Here is an 18,262-nt window from a genome sequence, read left to right on the forward strand (position 1 = left end):
CATAAATCTGGTGCATTCTGAGAGCAAAATTAAGTGACTAGATCAATGAAGAAATTTGTTCTCTTGTAAACAATTTTGTGCTCTAAAAGTAATTTATTTATTTATTGGTTATGGTAGGGCACATTAGTCACATACACAACATATAGTAGGCTAAATGATAGTTCATAAGTGGTCAAACATGTAGAGTACACATTTAAACCATTAAAAATATGTAGCAAAAGAGGTTACCTTTGTTGAAATAATTTATTAATGGGAGCCTGTATCTATACATCTGCATTTGTGGAACTAATGGTCACTCTTTGATTTGTTAACCAATCCAGAATGCAAACACACCACTTCATTATAGATAAAAATAACAAATGAATAAAAATATATTCATAAGCTGACCAATAAATAAATAAGTGAACTAGGTGAGTATATAATTCAGCAGCAAAAAGTATTCTAGCCTAATTCTTGGTGGGAAAAAAAAGAAAAAAAAGAAAGAAAAAAAAAACTTTGCACAGTGATGATAAATCCAAATGTTAATAAAAAGTTAAAAATTACTATTTGTATTATGAAATGAAAAAAATGATTTATATTAGATTTATATGTAAATAATTATATGTATTTATTTTAATGTAAGATTAAAAGACGCTTATTTTGAATGTATTGTGCAAGTTTTTAATGGGGCAACAAAATATGATAGATACGACAGAACAAAATAGCTAATAATAATTTTTAAGTATGTAAAACTATGATAATATGAAACGCTTCAAAACAGCAGCAAAAAACCGCTAATGCGCATCCCGGGTGCAGAATGATGTGCTTGAAGCAATATCGAATCAGAGCGCGCAGTTGCGCTGCGCATTGAAAAGTTCTCGGTACAAAGAGAATCCCTGTGTATATCTGACTGCATCCAACAGTTTATTAATCATATGTTTCTTCTCACTTTTGTAAATTCCAGTTATTGTGCGTGTGACGCAGGGCTTAAAGTGTTCCGGCACCGTGCCGGATCTCCGGCGTGCGGCATTTGGCCGCAAAAATATAGTCCTACATTTGTCTTGGCTTGCTATCGTGCTTCATTTTATTCATACAGTTTGCACTAACTAATTACTTATATCGTGCAATGTTTTAAACATTTGAATAGACATCGAAATGTAGAAAGTGTGTATGATGTAGTGTTTTAGTTGATAGCAGCCTACTTTTGACAAAGCTGATTTCTAAGAGACGCAAGAGAAATGCGGTTATTTGATTTTGAGTTTTCACCCATTTGTGTATCATATCGTCTATCATCTCGCAAGTTAAACATGTAAATACATATCAAATAGTAGAAAATGTTAATGATGCAGTATTTTATTGCTGTATTAGACTAATTTTGTCAAAGCTCTGATTTCTGAGAGACAAACAGCGCGGCTATTTGATTTGTGATGTGCTCAGTTTACACTCATTCACTTCACACACACACATTAGCCTATTGCGTAGTAATTTTAGAGATTAATTTTGTGCTATTCCTCAGCTCACCTGTTATTCATCAAACACAAGGAGTGACTGACTACTTTCCCATACACTGGAGTGAGACACCCATCCATCACCCTCCCCCCTCCCGTTTTGCTATTTCTCCAGGGGAAACTCCCATAATTTGCATGGCCCAAACCCCGTTATAAGAATAATCAAATAAATATATTATTCCAAGGTTGTCTAGTTAACAGATCTTGAATGAAACGCATTCTACTTGCGCAAATTTGACACATCATACAAATTCAAACCCATTTGTGACCTCACCTGGCAACCTACAACTCCGTTGTGCTAGCTGTTGATATCTGCGCAGTTGACGCGAGAAGTTGAATCAAGGCAAGCATCACAATAAATCTCACAAGAATCGAAAATGTGCTACTTTCCCATTAACTGTAGTGAGATCATAGACATCACGTCTCTGTCACGATCTATCCGGGCGTTCTGTGGCGCGTGACAGCGCCATCAGTTCAAGCAGAGCGCACAAACCGATTATCTCTTCCACTTTGTTACAACATGAAATAAACATGAATGAACTTCTGAAGGTATGTTGAAAGATACAGTACAACTTAAAAAAATCTGTATCATGTCTCATGTAATCGCTCAGTGTGATTTTTCAACCGCGGAAATACGTCAATAAAACAGACTGTAAAAAATGTCACATTTACCATAGCATTTAGCTCAGAAAATCCGTTCAGTGTCCAAAAAATTGTTAGTCAGCTACAAAAATGTACTTATAGAGGACCATTTTGCTAAATATATGCACTACAGGCTATGTCCCTTATTTGTACTTAACATTAATGTTTGAATAAATCCATTTTATGACGGACACCATTTAAATGTTTAATGAAGGTAATGTTAGATGTAAATGAAAGACATTTAGCCTACTTAACCTTATAGGCCCCAATTTAATCAATATTGAATCGAAGGTAATCAAATCAAAATCAAATTGCAAGCTGCTGAATCGAAATCGAATCCAATTGTGAAATCTGTGTCAATGCCCAGCCCTTGTGTCAAAAATATATATATAATATATAAAAATATATAATATAATATATAACATTTTATTTTGTACACCTAACCTTTTTAACCTCTCTTGAGTTATGTAAGGTATGCAGGTATGTAACCAAAAAAAAAAAAAAAAAGTTCAGGCTCAGGATTTTTTTTGCCTTTAACCCCTGGTGTGACGCCAATTCATAGTCCTTGTGTTGTGCGATCTAACAGACATCCTAGCCAGTATGATGACATCGTTCAGAAACACCAATAAACTCCAGCAAGATAAAGTCATTTTATGTAAATCCACAGCCCTTTATCTACATATCAAGTATTATATATATATATATATATATCATATTGGAGAGTTTTACCGTGCTGACTGTCGTTACCGAACGCGACGCGCTGTTTGAGTGCTGAATGATTGACAGCTGTAGCAGAAGGAAGACGAGTTTCCGTGAACTTAACGATGTACAAATCCTTCTGTCCCTCACATGAAGCTATGGAATGGCTTCAGATGACTTTGAATATAGTGCACAAACACTTAATTGGTGCTAGTCTACTTATTTTGCTCCATGACTCCCACTTTTGCCATATAAAAGAGCGCAATTATCAGACGGTAATTTAAATATTGCGACCTAATTTCCGTTTCATTTTGAGACTATGGCGGGACAAATTAGAATGTGGCGGGCCGCCACAGTCTAGTCAATGTATGGGAAACACTGCACAACTACCACTTCCAAGCACCAGAAAAGCAGTCAAGACATCATTAAAGTAATCCATGTGACTGCAGTGGTTTAACCTCAGTTTTATGAAGTGTCATGAGTGCATTGGTTGTGTAAAAAAACATTATTTACCACTTAATTTACAAAATATTAATCTCCAACGCATTCTCGCATCAACATCTGGTCTCGCATCAACAACACACCTGCGTCGTGTTGCTCTCGTTCTGATAATCACACTGAAAAACACATTCAGTCAGTATTAACACTGTCCATTCATTTTAATTGTAGGAGAAAACGTACTCGGTTACTAACGTAACCTCGGTTCCCTGAGATATGGAATGAGTACTGCGTATGGGGGAAAAGTCTCCCTTTTTCCCCGCTACTGAAGCCTTTTTTTTTAATAACGCAATGTAACTGCACCGTCATTGGTTCACTCATAGACAAGTTGTTGAACCAATGGCGGCGCGGCTCTGGACGGCAGTGGACGGCGAAGACCAGCCGGCCGCTTCACAAATGTCTTTGATTGAGACTCCACTGGACCAGGCCCACGATGAAGCCATGCCTCTAGTGGAATGGGCCCTAACTCCGATGGGGCAAGCAGTGCCCACAGAGGAGTATGAAAGAGCTATAGCGTCAACGATCCATCGTGATAGACGTTGTTTTGAGACCGAGGACCCTTTGGTGCGGCCACCAAAACAAACAAATAGCTGATCAGACTGCCGGAAAGGCTGTGATCACTCGATGTAGATGCGTAAAGCCCTAACGGGGCATAAAGATTCCAGCTCTGGCTCGTCCGATGAACGGGGAAGCGCAGAGAGTGAAATCACTTGTGCTTTGAACGGCATTGAGAGCACTTTGGGAACCTAGCCAACCTTTGGTTTCAGAACGACCATGGAGCCGTTTGGACCGAACTCAAGGCATGCAGGGCTCACCAAGAGTGCCTGCAAATCGCCAACTCGCTTTACTGATGCCAAAGCAAGTAGTAAGGTGGTTTTGAGCGTTAAGGGTCTGAGGCCCGCTAGACGCAGTGGCTCAAAAGGAGGACCTTTAAGAGCTCTGAGGACCACGGAAAGGTCCCGGGGGGAACAGTGAGGGGACGAGGAGGATGCAATCGCCTAGAGCCCCTCAGGAACTTAATGACCAGATCGTTCCACCCCACTGATTGTCCAGCGATGGGCAAGTGAAACGCTGCAATGGCTGCTACGTAGACCTTAAGCGTAGAGGGGGCTCGCCCCGACTCTAAACGCTCCTGGAGGAAGGTTAGAATGGAAGAAATATCACATTCTTCCGGGTCTATGTTGCGCGTGGAACACCAGCTAACAAAGACCGACCACTTCTGGGCGTAGAGGCGTCTTGAAGATGGGGCTCTCGTCGGTGAAATGGTATCTAGCACTTCCCTCGGAAGGTCAGGTGGTTCCCGTCAAGAATCCACAGATGTAGAGCCCAAAGCTCCGGCTGCGGGTGCCAGATTGTTCTGTTCGCCTGAGAGAGGAGGTCCCGTCTCAGGGGGATTGGCCATGGGGCTTTTGTGGAAAGCCGGAACAGCTCCGAGGTCCAAATCTGGCTCATCCAGAGTGGGGCCACTAACAGAACTCTGTGCTCGTCCTCTCTGATTCGCCTGATAACCTGAGGGATCAGGGCGATTGGAGGAAAGGCATAAAGAAGGGTATTGGGCCATGTGTGGGCCAATGCATCATCCTCCTTCACATTTCGAGGCAGTTGATATGTAGGTGGCTTTCCTCGTGTGTCCATGAGCTGAAGAGCGGACTGCCCTTGCACAGAGCGTCCCAACCCGAGTTTGACGCGTCTGTCGAAAGTACCGTTCTTCGTGACACCGCCTGAAGGGGTACTCCAAGTGTGAACCAAGTGGGGTTCATCCAGGGTTTCAGGGCTGCCAGACAGGCCTGATTGACCTTGAGGCGCAGGCGACCGTGACGCCAAGCGTAGGGAGGTACCCGAACCTTCAACCAGTACTGCAGAGGCCGCATGCGAAGTAGGCCAAGCTGGAGAACTGGGGAGGCGGAATTGATCTGATATGAGATGCATTATGTGAATGCTTGGCTAAAGAGATGGCTTTGGCTTTAATCTAGATTTAAACTGGGTGAGCGAGTCTGAGCCCCGAACATTATCAGGAAGGCTATTCCAGAGTTTCGGAGCCAAATGTGCAAACGCTCTCCCTCCTTTAGTGGACGTAGCTATCCTAGGTACAACCAGAAGTCCAGAGTTTTGTGATCTTAAAGAGCGTGAAGGATTGTAGGGCGATAGAAGATCAGTTAAGTACACAGGAGCTAAACCATTTAGAGCCTTATAGGTCATTAGCAATACTTTATAATCGATACGGAACTTAATAGGTAACCAGTGTAGAGATGATAAAATTGGTGTTATATGATTTCTTGACCTGGTAAGAACTCTAGCAGCTGCATTTTGTACTAATTGTAGCTTATTTATTGAGGAAGCAGGACAACCAGCTAATAATGCATTACAGTAATCTAGTCGAGACGTCATGAAAGCATGAACTAACTTTTCTGCATCAGAAATAGATAACATATTCCGTATCTTAGCAATGTTTCTGAGGTGGAAGAAGGCTGTTTTTGTAACATATGAAATATGATTTTCAAAGGACAAGTTGCAGTCTAATATAACACCCAGGTCTTTAACTGTCGAGGATGGAGTAACAGTACATCCTTCTAAATGCAGATTGTAGTCTGAGAGATTCTGTGTACAGGTTTTTGGTCCAATAAGTAATACTTCAGTCTTATCTGAATTTAATAGAAGAAAATTACTAGTCATCCAAAGTTTTACTTCTTTAATACATTCTGTCAGATTGGATAATTTAGAGATTTCATCTGGTTGTGTTGAAATATATAACTGAGTATCATCGGCATAGCAGTGGAAACTAATTCCATGTTTTCTTATAATATTGCCGAGTGGCAGCATGTATATTGAAAATAGCAGAGGGCCTAACACTGATCCTTGCGGCACTCCATAGTTTACTATCGTGATCTTAGATTTTTCCCCGTTTATATAAACAAAATTGTGTCGGTCTGATAGGTACGACCTAAACCACCGTAATGCCTGTCCCTGAATACCAGTGTAATTTTGTAGTCGATCTAGGAGTATTTTATGATCTATAGTGTCGAACGCAGCACTGAGATCAAGTAACACTAGTATTGAGACACAGCCTTGGTCAGAAGCTAGAAGTAAGTCGTTTGTAATTTTAACGAGCGCAGTTTCTGTGCTATGATGAGATCTGAATCCTGACTGAAATTTTTCATAGATAGTGTTTTTTTGCAAGAAGGAGCATAATTGGACCGACACCACTTTTTCTAGTATTTTAGACATAAATGGAAGATTTGAGATGGGTCTGTAATTTGCTAATACGTTTGGATCTAATTGTGGTTTCTTAATGAGAGGCTTAATAACTGCTAGCTTGAACGGTCGTGGGACGTGACCTAGAGATAAAGACGAGTTGATAATATTGAGAAGAGGCTCTTCTGCTACAGGTAACAATTCTTTCAGTAGTTTAGTGGGTATTGGATCTAATAAACATGTTGTTGGTTTAGACGCAGTGATAAGTTTATTTAGCTCTTCCTGTCCTATAGTTGTAAAGCACTGCAACTGTTCTTGAGGGGCGATAATTGAGGCTGAATCATAAAACTCTGTCAAAGGTTGTACATTTACAATTGTATTTCTGATACTTTAGATTTTCTCAGTAAAGAAATTCATAAAGTCATCACTACTAAATTGTAATGAAATGTTTTGTTCTGATGATGTCTGTTTATTTGTTAATCTAGCCACTGTACTAAACAAGAACCGTGGATTGTTTTGGTTATTTTCTATGAGTTTGCGGAGATGCTCAGCCCTGGCTGCTTTTAGAGTCTTTCTATAATGGGACGAGCTGTCTTTCCACACGATTCTGAAGACCTCTAAACGAGTTTGTCTCCATTTGCGTTCTAGATTGCGAGTTTCTTTTTTGATAGCGCAAGTAATACTGTTGTACGAAGGTACAGTATTTTTCTCTCTAACCTTTTTTAATCTCATCGGTGCAACAGTGTCTAATGTACTAGTGAAAATGGTGCACATGCTGCTAGTCATTTTCTCGAGATCATTTGTGTGTTTAGGTACAATGAGCAGCTGAGACAGATCAGGCAGGTTATTTGTGAATTTATCTATAGTTGTCGGGAGAATTTTTCTGCCTAGTTGATATTGCGGCGCAATTTGACAAATATTATCAGTATGCAGTACGCATGTTACAAGGTAGTGATCAGAGACGTCATCACTTTGCGGTAGAATTTCTATATCGGTTGGATTGATTCCATGTGATATAATTAAATCTAGTGTATGATTAAAACGGTGAGTGGGTCCAGTGACGTTTTGTTTGACCCCAAATGAGTTTAGTAAATCAGTAAACGCAGCCCCTAACGTATCATTTGTATTGTCAACATGAATGTTAAAATCTCCAACAATCAGCGCTTTATCGACGTTGACCAATAGATCTGAGAGAAAGTCTGAAAACTCTTTTAGGAAATCAGCATAAGGCCCTGGAGGTCTATAAACAGTAGCTAAAGCAAGAGATAGTAGCGACTTTTTACTTATATCTGAGAGTGTAACATTTAGCATAAGAATTTCAAATGAATTAAACCTATAGTTTGTTTTCTGAGTAACATTAAGATTATCTCTATAGATTGTTGCAACACCACCGCCATGGCCAATCAGACGGCATTTATTTTTATAACAGTAGCCAGGTGGACAAGACTCATTAAGACCGAAATAATCATTTGGTTTAAGCCATGTTTCAGTAAGGCAAATTAAATCAAGACTATTATCTGTAATCATTTCGTTTATAATAACCGCCTTAGGTGTCAGTGATCTAATGTTTAGTAGCCCTAGCCTTAGAAATTGTTTTTGTTCAGTAATTTTGCGAATTTCTGGTTTGATCACGATCAGATTTTTTCTAGATCTTTTATTTTTATTGTTAGACCTCACTATTCGGGGAATAGACACAGTTTCTATAGACTGTACTACACTCACATTTCTATCAATTAAGTGGGCAGAACACAGACTGTAATTTGAGGTTATATTTCTCAAAGAACGCGGTTTGCAGGGCAGAACCGGCAAGCACCGCGCTGAGAAATTCAGCAAAATCTCGGCAGAAAAACACTGTAATAACTGAAATATATATATATAACATATGTCTCACCCGAGACAGGGGGAGAGCGACATGTTACATTTCTCAATGAATGCGGCTTGCGGGGCAGAACCGGCAAGCAACGTTTAGAGAAATTCAGCACAAACAGCAGAATCAGCTCCATTAATAGAGTATAAAAACGTGCTTCTCGCCCGAGTCGGGGGAGAATGTCACGTCATATTTCTCAGTCGACGCGGCATGCGGGGCGGAACCGGCGAGCGACGTGCATTGAGAAGGAAAAATACACTCATACAGATAGAAAATGTATTATGAGTCTCGCCTAAGTCAGGGGAGAGCAACATGTCAAATTCAGCTGAGAGATTCAGATAACTTCTGCAAAAATCTGCTGTATTTACTGAATGAATATAACATGGGTGTCACTCAAGAGGAGGGAGAGCAACATGTTATATTTCATAATAAACGCGGCTCGCGGGCAGAACCGGCAAACAATGTGTAGAGAAGCAGAATATGCTCCATTAGCATATAACATGTTTCTCACTCAAGCTGGGAAGAAGTCATGTCATATTTTGAACTAACGCGGCTCGCAGGGGAGGGACCGGCGAGCGACGCGCATTGAGATAAGGAGAAATACACTCAGATAGAAAATGTATCATGAGTCTCGCCTAAATCAGGGGAGAACATCACGTCAAATTCAGCAGAGAGTGAGAGCTCGCTCTCGCGCTCCCAAGTGAGAGCAAGCATCCTCAACGAACGCGGTTTGCGGGGGAGGACCCGGCAAATGACGTGTCCGGAGAGACACTGTTCTCTGTTGGGAGGGGGCGAGGCACGCGGGTGCTGGGCCGACGTGTGCTCGCCCACCTCCATGCGCTGAACCGTTTTGCCCCGCGGTCTTTTCCTGGCAGGCACGGGAGACTGGAGGGCGCGAACGGGGGGGGGGGGGGGGGGGGTCGCTCTCTGAGAAGAAGGCGGCCCGCGAGCGCAGAGACACTAAACTCACGCACTCACAGTGTGGGCATGAGCCGCCGGCAAGCGCGTCATCCGTGTGGCATTGAAAAATGCCGAGGCGCCGTGAAAACGGCGATTGGGAGGCTCTTATAACGGCGAAGGCCGGGCTCGTAGCGGTGAAAACCGCCGGAAAGTGCTCTGGGGCGCGGTAAAGTGACCGCGGGAAGATGCTCTCAGGGCGCGCCGGATGGCGGCAGGAGACACGCTGGGTAGCGGCCGGTTCGCGGGAGCGGGAGGCGGCGGCTCGACGACGTTGCGAAGGCGGCAGTCGGCGAGGGCGTGGGCGCTGCGAGGATCCAGCGAGTCAGCTGGGTCCGCTGCGGGGCCTCTTCGACGGCGGCAGAGCTTCTTCTAAGTGTGGGGGAAAAATGGAGACTTTTCCCCCATACGCAGTACGAGTGAAATATCGAAAGGGAACTGGAGAAAGTTGAACTTTTTTCCAGGTTTAACCTTTAAAGACCTAGAGCATTTTTGGGGCTCCTGACTCGCCTGCACTTTTCTCTGGTTTTCTAACCCATTCTAGCAGTCAGCATCAAGTGCCATATATCATTTTAAACAGGACAACTTGAAGTTTCAGTTTTGCTCATTTAAAGTGTCAATTTTACATTTATTTTGTCTGAGAATGGATAAAATTCCCAGAATTAAAAAAAAAAACACCAGCAAAATCTCGTGTTTTTACTGTAAGCTCAGCCAAAACCTCCTGAAGTTTTTTTTTTTTTTCCTTTCTTTTAAAAAGTTATATTCGGATGTTTTAAATTTTGTCTCAGCCCAAGTCCCTTCCCAGCAGCAATATTTGTACATCGTCATTATCGGTTCAGCATGTTTCACCAACTACACCGCTGCCATCATGTAGCAGGTAGTATAGCCTCAGGAGCAAGCTAGCTAATGTTGGTGTAAATAGTCATAAAGTAAGGCTTTTGTTGTGAAACACTACGTCTTTCTGTTTTTAATACATTTCTTGAATACATGAATTATTGAATACATGAATGTTGTATTTATTGTACATTAGCCTTATAAGATGCTGGGACGGTCAGTTGAGCAACAAGATCGCAGCACATCTCAATTCTCAAATGATGCGTTCTGTGTCCTCGCGTCCTTCCGAGTTCGTTCTTTCAAGGTCGCCTGGGAAAACTGGACTCCACGAGAACGCAAGTCCGTTCTCTGCGTTCTTGGAATTGAGAAACAGCAATAGACTGTAAAAAAAAAATCGTACAAGATCGTAAAGATCGTACTCATCAAAGGGTTTATGTGGGTTCTCTGGCGTTATTATAATGAAAAATGTTGAGCGCATTATTGTAACACGAGCACATCAAATGCGCGAGCAGGAATCTCTCAGCTCACAGGCGCGCGCTCTCGCTCAGATATTACATGTACTCAAACTTTAGAATTGTCTTCTCTTCAGGATTTAATGTTGCCAGAAGCGCAATAATATGTGGACACCACCGCCAGAAACATTCATTGGCGCATATACAAAGTTTGCCAACAAATATTAATCCATATTTACAGAGTGTATTAATTGTAAATCTGTCTCACACGTGTCCCTCATTGTCCCGCAAAATCACATCTACTGTCCTGCAGCAGATCAATAGTCAGGTGGTCACTCTAGGCCAGACCCAACATGAAGATGTGATGCTGAAGCAGAATGAATCTCTCACTAACTTTGGTTTGTTTTTTGTTTTTTTGTTTGTTTGTTGTTGTTTTTTTACCTTAACATGCTTTTTATTTAGAGTTTTCTTTGATCTTTTAGGCTTTTGCATTTAGACTAATGTATTTTTACAGTATGCAAGTTCTGAATATACAGACATCCAATACTATATAATATTCAATATAATACTGTACTTGCAGTACATACAATATACTATATATTCACCTTACTTAGTTGTGATTACTGTTTTTATAATTGCAGAATTAGTTTATGTTACGGATCCCTTGTTTCCCTGGACTCCATATCCCATGATCCTCCTGTTCTCCACACCTGCACTCACTTCCCTCGTCAGCTCCTCATCATCACTCATCACCTGCACCTGGACTCTGTTGTCAGCACTCCCCATATATTGCACTCACTCCCTGCACTCCTTGTCCGTTCTCTGTTTATGTTAAGTGTATGTTTGGTTACTCCTTGCCCGTGTTGATTAAAGTATTGTCTATAATTGTGGAAATCCGTATCTGCCTCGTCTCTGCACCAGCAACACGTAACAGAAGAACGGACCTTAAACGACCGGATTTCCACAGAAGGATGGAGACTTTGACCAGCTCCCTGGCTCCTGCTCCTCCAACACCTCTAACTGCTGGCGATCTACTCATCGGGCTCCTACAGGTGGGTCGTTCGCTGGAGAGGTATGTGGAGGAGTTCGTAGAGCTCGCTTATTTGACAGATTGGTCGGATGCTCAGTTGATCGACCTGTTTTTGGATGGACTGGATGAGAACACTATTCGCTTTATTGAACCTAACGATTATGTTTCCTTAACTGATGCTATAAATTTAGTTTTGTATTTAAATTGCTCCGAATTCTTAGTCCAAGAGGTTCAGAATGTTGAGTGTTTCTCTCGTCCAGTCCTTCCAAAAACACGGTCAGCCCGGCCAGTCTGCCAAGCTCCGTCTTCCTCCGCATACCCCTCCAGCGAACTCCCTGCCTGCCCCACGCGGAACCCACACTCCTCCACTGGGTCCCGTAAGCGGAGGAGGAGGAAGCAAGCCGCTCCATTCTCTCCTGAGCCCGCTCCAGTATCTCCAGAGCCCGCGCCAGTATCTCCAGAGCCCGCGCCAGTATCTCCAGAGCCCGCTCCAGCCCTCTCTGAGCCTGCCTCTCCAGCCCTCTCCGAGGAGGCTCCAACCTCACACGGGCAGCCATGTGATGCGGCCTGGTTAATTGACTTTTGGTCCGAGCCCGTATCTCCAGTCTCTGCCGAGCCAAGTTCTCCAGCCGCCGCCGCCGAGCAACCCGCTCCTGCCGCCGCCGCCGAGCCCTCCGCTCCAGCTGCCGCCGCCGAGCAAGCTGCTCCTATTATGAACTTTAAGACTGTTTTCCCTCCCTGCCTCCCTCTCCCACCTCCTTCCACTAATGTCCACACTGCACCTCCTCCTCAAGCCACCTCACCCAGGATTCCACCTCGGCCCGTTGGTCCAGATGCTCCCCCTTGGCTCCAACCTCCCTCATCTCCACCGTGGCCCATCAGTCCACCAGTTCCGCCAGGCTCCATCCTCCCCCCGGTTCCGCATCAGTCGTTCGTCGGCCTTCCCTCACATCAGGACTGCACTCCTCGGTTTTCACCTCGTCCCTTCGTCCCTCACGCTCCGTTGGCTTCCTCACTCCCTCCTGCGTCCCTTTGGTCGGCTGTTGCTCTGGCTCCTCTGCGGCCTTCTGGAGCCCCGCCTGCGCCTCGGTCGGCCGAGCCTGCAGCATCGCCCTATCCCGCCGGATCCTCACCGCCACCTGGGCTCGTCGGCAATTCGGCTTCGGCCCCGGACCAACCATGGCCGCCCTCGGCTCCTGACCCGCCATGGCCGCCCTCGGCTCCTGACCCGCCATGGCCGCCCACGGCTCCTGACCCGCCATGGCCGCCCACGGCTCCTGACCCGCCATGGCCGCCCACGGCTCCTGACCCGCCATGGCCGCCCACGGCTCCTGACCCGCCATGGCCGCCCACGGCTCCTGACCCGCCATGGCCGCCCACGGCTCCTGACCCGCCATGGCCGCCCACGGCTCCTGACCCGCCATGGCCGCCCACGGCTCCTGACCCGCCATGGCCGCCCACGGCTCCTGACCCGCCATGGCCGCCCACGGCTCCTGACCCGCCATGGCCGCCCACGGCTCCTGACCCGCCATGGCCGCCCTCGGCTCCTGACCCGCCATGGCTTTTGAGCCTGCCCTGGAGACCTCCACTCCAGTCTACTCCTCCCCCTGCACCGGCATGAGGTCTCCAGGGCGCCCGCCCCCTCCCGGTTGTTACATCTACGGCGCGAGGACGCGCCTACCGGGAGGGGGAGGTACTGTTACGGATCCCTTGTTTCCCTGGACTCCATATCCCATGATCCTCCTGTTCTCCACACCTGCACTCACTTCCCTCGTCAGCTCCTCATCATCACTCATCACCTGCACCTGGACTCTATTGTCAGCACTCCCCATATATTGCACTCACTCCCTGCACTCCTTGTCCGTTCTCTGTTTATGTTAAGTGTATGTTTGGTTACTCCTTGCCCGTGTTGATTAAAGTATTGTCTATAATTGTGGAAATCCGTATCTGCCTCGTCTCTGCACCAGCAACACGTAACAGTTTACTGTGTTACAATATACTTTTCTTCTGTAACTACATGCTCTGGATGCTGTTCTCCCTTTTTTTTTTTTTTTTTTTTTTTTTTTTTTTTTTTTTTATGTAGTGTCAGAGATTGTATATTATAGGGAGATAAGAGGGTCTGTTTCTCTTACCATCGAAAAAAGCTTAACAGCTAACTTAGTTTTTTTACAACTGCTTACACACGTTTTCAAAACTTTGTCTCTTTTTTTTCAAAACTTTACACACAAATCCAAGAATTGCACACACAAAATGCAAAATGCCTCACATCTCTTGCAAAATGAAGCACTGCATTCAAAATATCACAAACACATCTCAAAAGCAAACATTTGTCTTACTTTGCAAACACATTTGCCATAATATTCTATTTTTGGATATATCATATACACACAGTTATTCAAAACCTAAAGCTCTTCATTCATAAGCTGCTATGTACATTTCTGTACAAGATTGAAAGTAATTGGCAGAAAGATGTTAAAATTCATGGTAAGCATGAAAGCAAGATTGAAACTTTTTTTTTTTACTGCAAGCATTTGTGGTTGTGAATACAGTATTGCACAATACAAAATAAAATAAATACATCAACCATATGTATTTGGACAAAAAATCGAAAAAAAAAAAAAATAGCAACCAAACAAACTAGCATAATTTTGAAAAAGGTGAATATTTCAAAGGAATGGTGCGTGTGTGTGTCCTGGTAGAAGACCAAATGTCCCCACAGGTAAAGTAAAACCTGTGCATTTTGACTTTGTTGGGACACTTTTACAGTTTTTGCCTATTGCTTGAACACTTTTTGCAAAACTTCGGCTCATTGTGTCAAAACTTTAAACACAAGCACACAAGACAAAACACTAGGAAATAAACCATTCACATCTATGTAGAAATGAAACTCTGCTATCAAAACCTAACAATCGTTTGTCAAAATGTCACTCTGATGACAAAATGATACATACTTGCATCATATGAATACACTTTCAGATCAGCAGCAACACACTAGTGTACTTTATATAAAACACTGAAGTGTTTACAGTTTTTGCCCGTTGCTTGAACACTATAGACCCATGCTTAGACTAAAGTAACACAACTTGAAGCTTTTGTTACCATACCTCAAACACATGTACCCATACCTTAAACAAAAGCGCTGCTTTGCACTCTAGTTGCAATTCTGCAACACGCTTACTCCTTTATGCACACTTGGTCCTGCATACTACACTCTATTTCATACATAAAACACTTCGTTCAAAAATGAAATCTCAGGGTGCCATTTGGAAAACACATGTATCCAAAATACAAAACACATCGGGTAATTGCAACCACTCAAATACACACCTCAAAACACTTACTTACAAAACTGAACACCAATCAGCCAGCTACAAAAAGGCCTCAGTTAAGCCATTTTGAGAATTTTGCAAGCATGGAGAGCAAGAGGTGGAGGCAGAGGAAAACAAAGAGAGAGAGGAGTAGGACATGGTCAAAGAGGCACGGAACAATATTTCAGATGATATTAGAGCAATGGCGGTGGATCATTTGGCCAGACCCAAACAGATGGCAGTATCTATAATCCCACCCATGCACAATTGGCTTGTTTTTCTGTATTTACAGTAGTGTATTTTGTTTTATTTTTCTATTATTTTTGCGTTACTGCATTTACTTTACTGTACTGTATAGTACTGTGATGTGCAGTATTGAGTTGATGTCATTTGTAACCTTTCAGTTCTTTCATTATTGATTGTTGTGAAAACCTTTGTTGGAAAAAAAAAAAACAGAACAAAAACTGTAAGTGTTGCATTGAGCTTCACAGAATGCTAACTGATGAACTGAATAAAAACAGTGAAAATTAAAGACTGCAGTGTTTTATATAAAGTAGACTAGTGTGTTCCCCCTGATCTGAAAGTGTATGCCTATGATGCAAGTGTGTGTCATTTTGTCATCAGAGTTACATTTTGACAAAGGAATGTTAGGTTTTGATGGCAGAGTTTCAATTTGACAGAGATGTGAATGGTATATTTCCCAGTGTTGTGTCATATTTACTTGTGTGTAGAGTTTTGGCACAATGAGTGAAGTTTTACAAAATGTGTTCAAGCAACGGGCAAAAACTGTTTTTATTCAGTTCATCAGTTAGCATTCTGTGAAGCTCAATGCAACACTTACAGTTTTTGTTCTTTTTTTCCAACAAAGGTTTTCACAACAACCAAAAATGAAAGTACTGAAAGGTTACAAATGACATCAACTCAATACTGCACATCACAGTACTACTTTACAGTACAGTATACAGTAAATACAGTAACACAAAAGTAAAACAAAATACACTACTGTAAATACAGAAAAACAGGCCAATTGTGCGTGGACGGGATTACAGATCCTGCCGTCTGTTTGGGTCTGGCCACATGATCCACCAACGTTGCTCTAATATCATCTGAAATATTGTTCTGTGCCTCTTTGACCATGTCCTACTCCTCTCTCTCTTTGTCTTCCTCTTCCTCTGCCTCTACCTCTTGCTCTCCCTGCCTCCATGCCTGCAAAGTTCTCAAAATGGCTCAACTGAGGCCTATTTGTGGTTGGCTGATTGGTGATCAGTTTTTTAAGTAAGTATTTTAGGTGTGTATCTAAGTGTTTTCAATCACCCAATGTGTTTTGTATTTTTAATAGATGTGTTTTCGCAATGGTACCCATGAGATTTCATTTATGAACGAAATGTCTTATGTATGAAATAGTGTGTAGTGTGCAGGAGCAAGTGTGTTGTAGAATTGCAAATGAAGTGCAAAGCAGCGCTTTTGTTTAAGGTAAGGTTACACTGTGTTTAAGGTATAGTAACAAAAGCTTCAAGTTTTGCAACTTTGGTCTAAGCATGCATCTATAGTGTTCAAGCAATAGGCAAAAACTGTAAAGTCCCCATTATGAAACAAGCTTATTCATAAATAATACAGAATTAGGTTCCATTAGCTTCCATTCCATAGGCGTAATGGTTTTATACTGTACAAACTGTATATTATATCCCGCTACACTAACCCTACCACTAGACCTACCCATGACAGAAAACATTCTGCTATTTTAGATGTTCATAAATACGGTGACCGGGAGGGGACATGTTCGGTTCACTTAGTTTTGTCGTGGCCACAAGATATTAATTCGTGGCCTCGAGATCATATGGTGAGGGAACAATATATTTTTCTCATGGCCACGAGTTAAATGTGTAAACAACCTGCGCTACCATAGCAACTTGGAACTATCAGAAATGGATAAGATTATAATACTATTTATTTTCAATTAAGAAAAAGCGCAGAATTAAGAAGTGATTATATTAACATGTTGCCTGTTGTGTTGTGTGCGATGTCTACAGCAGCATTCGATTGAAGTTTATCAATAAATATTAGAATACAGTCTTTTAAATCCATTCACTGATTGTTAATTTTTTATTTCATATTTTTATATTATTTATTATTATTATTAGGCTATCATTATTGGTTAAATTTTTTTATTCATTGTTATGTAGCCCTATTTGCTTTATTTTCGCCTTCATTTTGTGTATCTTTTCTGTAGGCCTATATTATGTTGGCTATATTTTGTAAATCCTTTAAATGCCAGATCATGCCAATAAAATGTGACTTTATGACTGTATTGACTTTAGCCTATGTGGAGATAGGATAAATGAGCGTCTGTTATCATTTGTAGACCCTCAATTGTGCCCGTGACAGCATTTGAATGAAGTTCGAATAATTATTATTAATTGGTTACATGTTAAAAGAAAAAAGCTAAAAAAAAAAAAAAAATCCATTCACTGATATAGCCTAGACAAAAACTTAATTTTGTTCATCATTTTATTCATTTTATGTAGGTTTAACAGGCATATTAATAATAATAATAATAATTATAATAAAGACACGATCAGATTAAAAGGCTGTGAGATGGGATGGATAAATGTTTTCTTCTAGGCCTTTATTATTTAATGTTTTTACATATTCTTTTATCATTAAATGAAGTTTGTTATCAAATTGATAATGACAAACTTCATTTGAATGCTATAGTGGCAACATTGCACGCAATAGGCTATTTATAGCTTATTACATTGAGCGTGATCTTGACTATATAGACAGCATTCATTTCTTAATTCCGCCCTTATTTTATCATTCTTAATTCCAGGTTGCTATGGTAGTGCAGGTTGTTTACACATTTAACTCGTGGCCACGAGAAAAATATATTGTTCCCTCATCATATGATCTCAAGGCCACGACTTTACATCACGTGACCACGACATAAGGATGTCGTTACCTCGACAAAACGATCTCGTGGCCACGAGTTACTATCACATTCCCACGCGTTTATATGTCATGGCCACGACAAAACTAAGTGAACCGAACATGTCCCCTCCCGGTCACTGTATTTATGAACATCTAAAATAGCAGAATGTTTTCTGTCATGGGTAGGTCTAGTGGTAGGGTTAGTGTAGGGGGATATAATATACAGTTTGTACAGTATAAAACCATTACGCCTGTGGAATGGAAGCAGGGTCGGTGTCTCCACATGCCTCCTCCATTGCCTGGAGAAGTGTTATTTTGACATAGGGCAATGATCATGGACTTTCCAGCACCATGTGGAGAAAAAAAAA

At 42.2% G+C, this 18,262-nt stretch overlaps 1 protein-coding gene across 1 annotated transcript in view; it reads left to right on the forward strand.

The window, feature by feature from the left end:
- The window catches only part of LOC125271505 (NLR family CARD domain-containing protein 3-like), a 40,267-nt gene extending 28,228 nt beyond the window's left edge, over positions 1–12,039 (forward strand). The window contains exons 9-11 of the mRNA XM_048195544.1: positions 11,270–11,388; positions 11,502–11,700; positions 11,919–12,039. Of these exons, the coding sequence (XP_048051501.1) occupies positions 11,270–11,388; positions 11,502–11,700; positions 11,919–12,039 (439 nt within the window). The remainder of the gene's footprint in view (positions 1–11,269; positions 11,389–11,501; positions 11,701–11,918) is intronic.
- Positions 12,040–18,262: the final 6,223 nt, after the last annotated feature.

Source organism: Megalobrama amblycephala, linkage group LG7 (assembly GCF_018812025.1).
Source record: "Megalobrama amblycephala isolate DHTTF-2021 linkage group LG7, ASM1881202v1, whole genome shotgun sequence".
Taxonomy (NCBI): Eukaryota; Metazoa; Chordata; class Actinopteri; order Cypriniformes; family Xenocyprididae; genus Megalobrama; species Megalobrama amblycephala.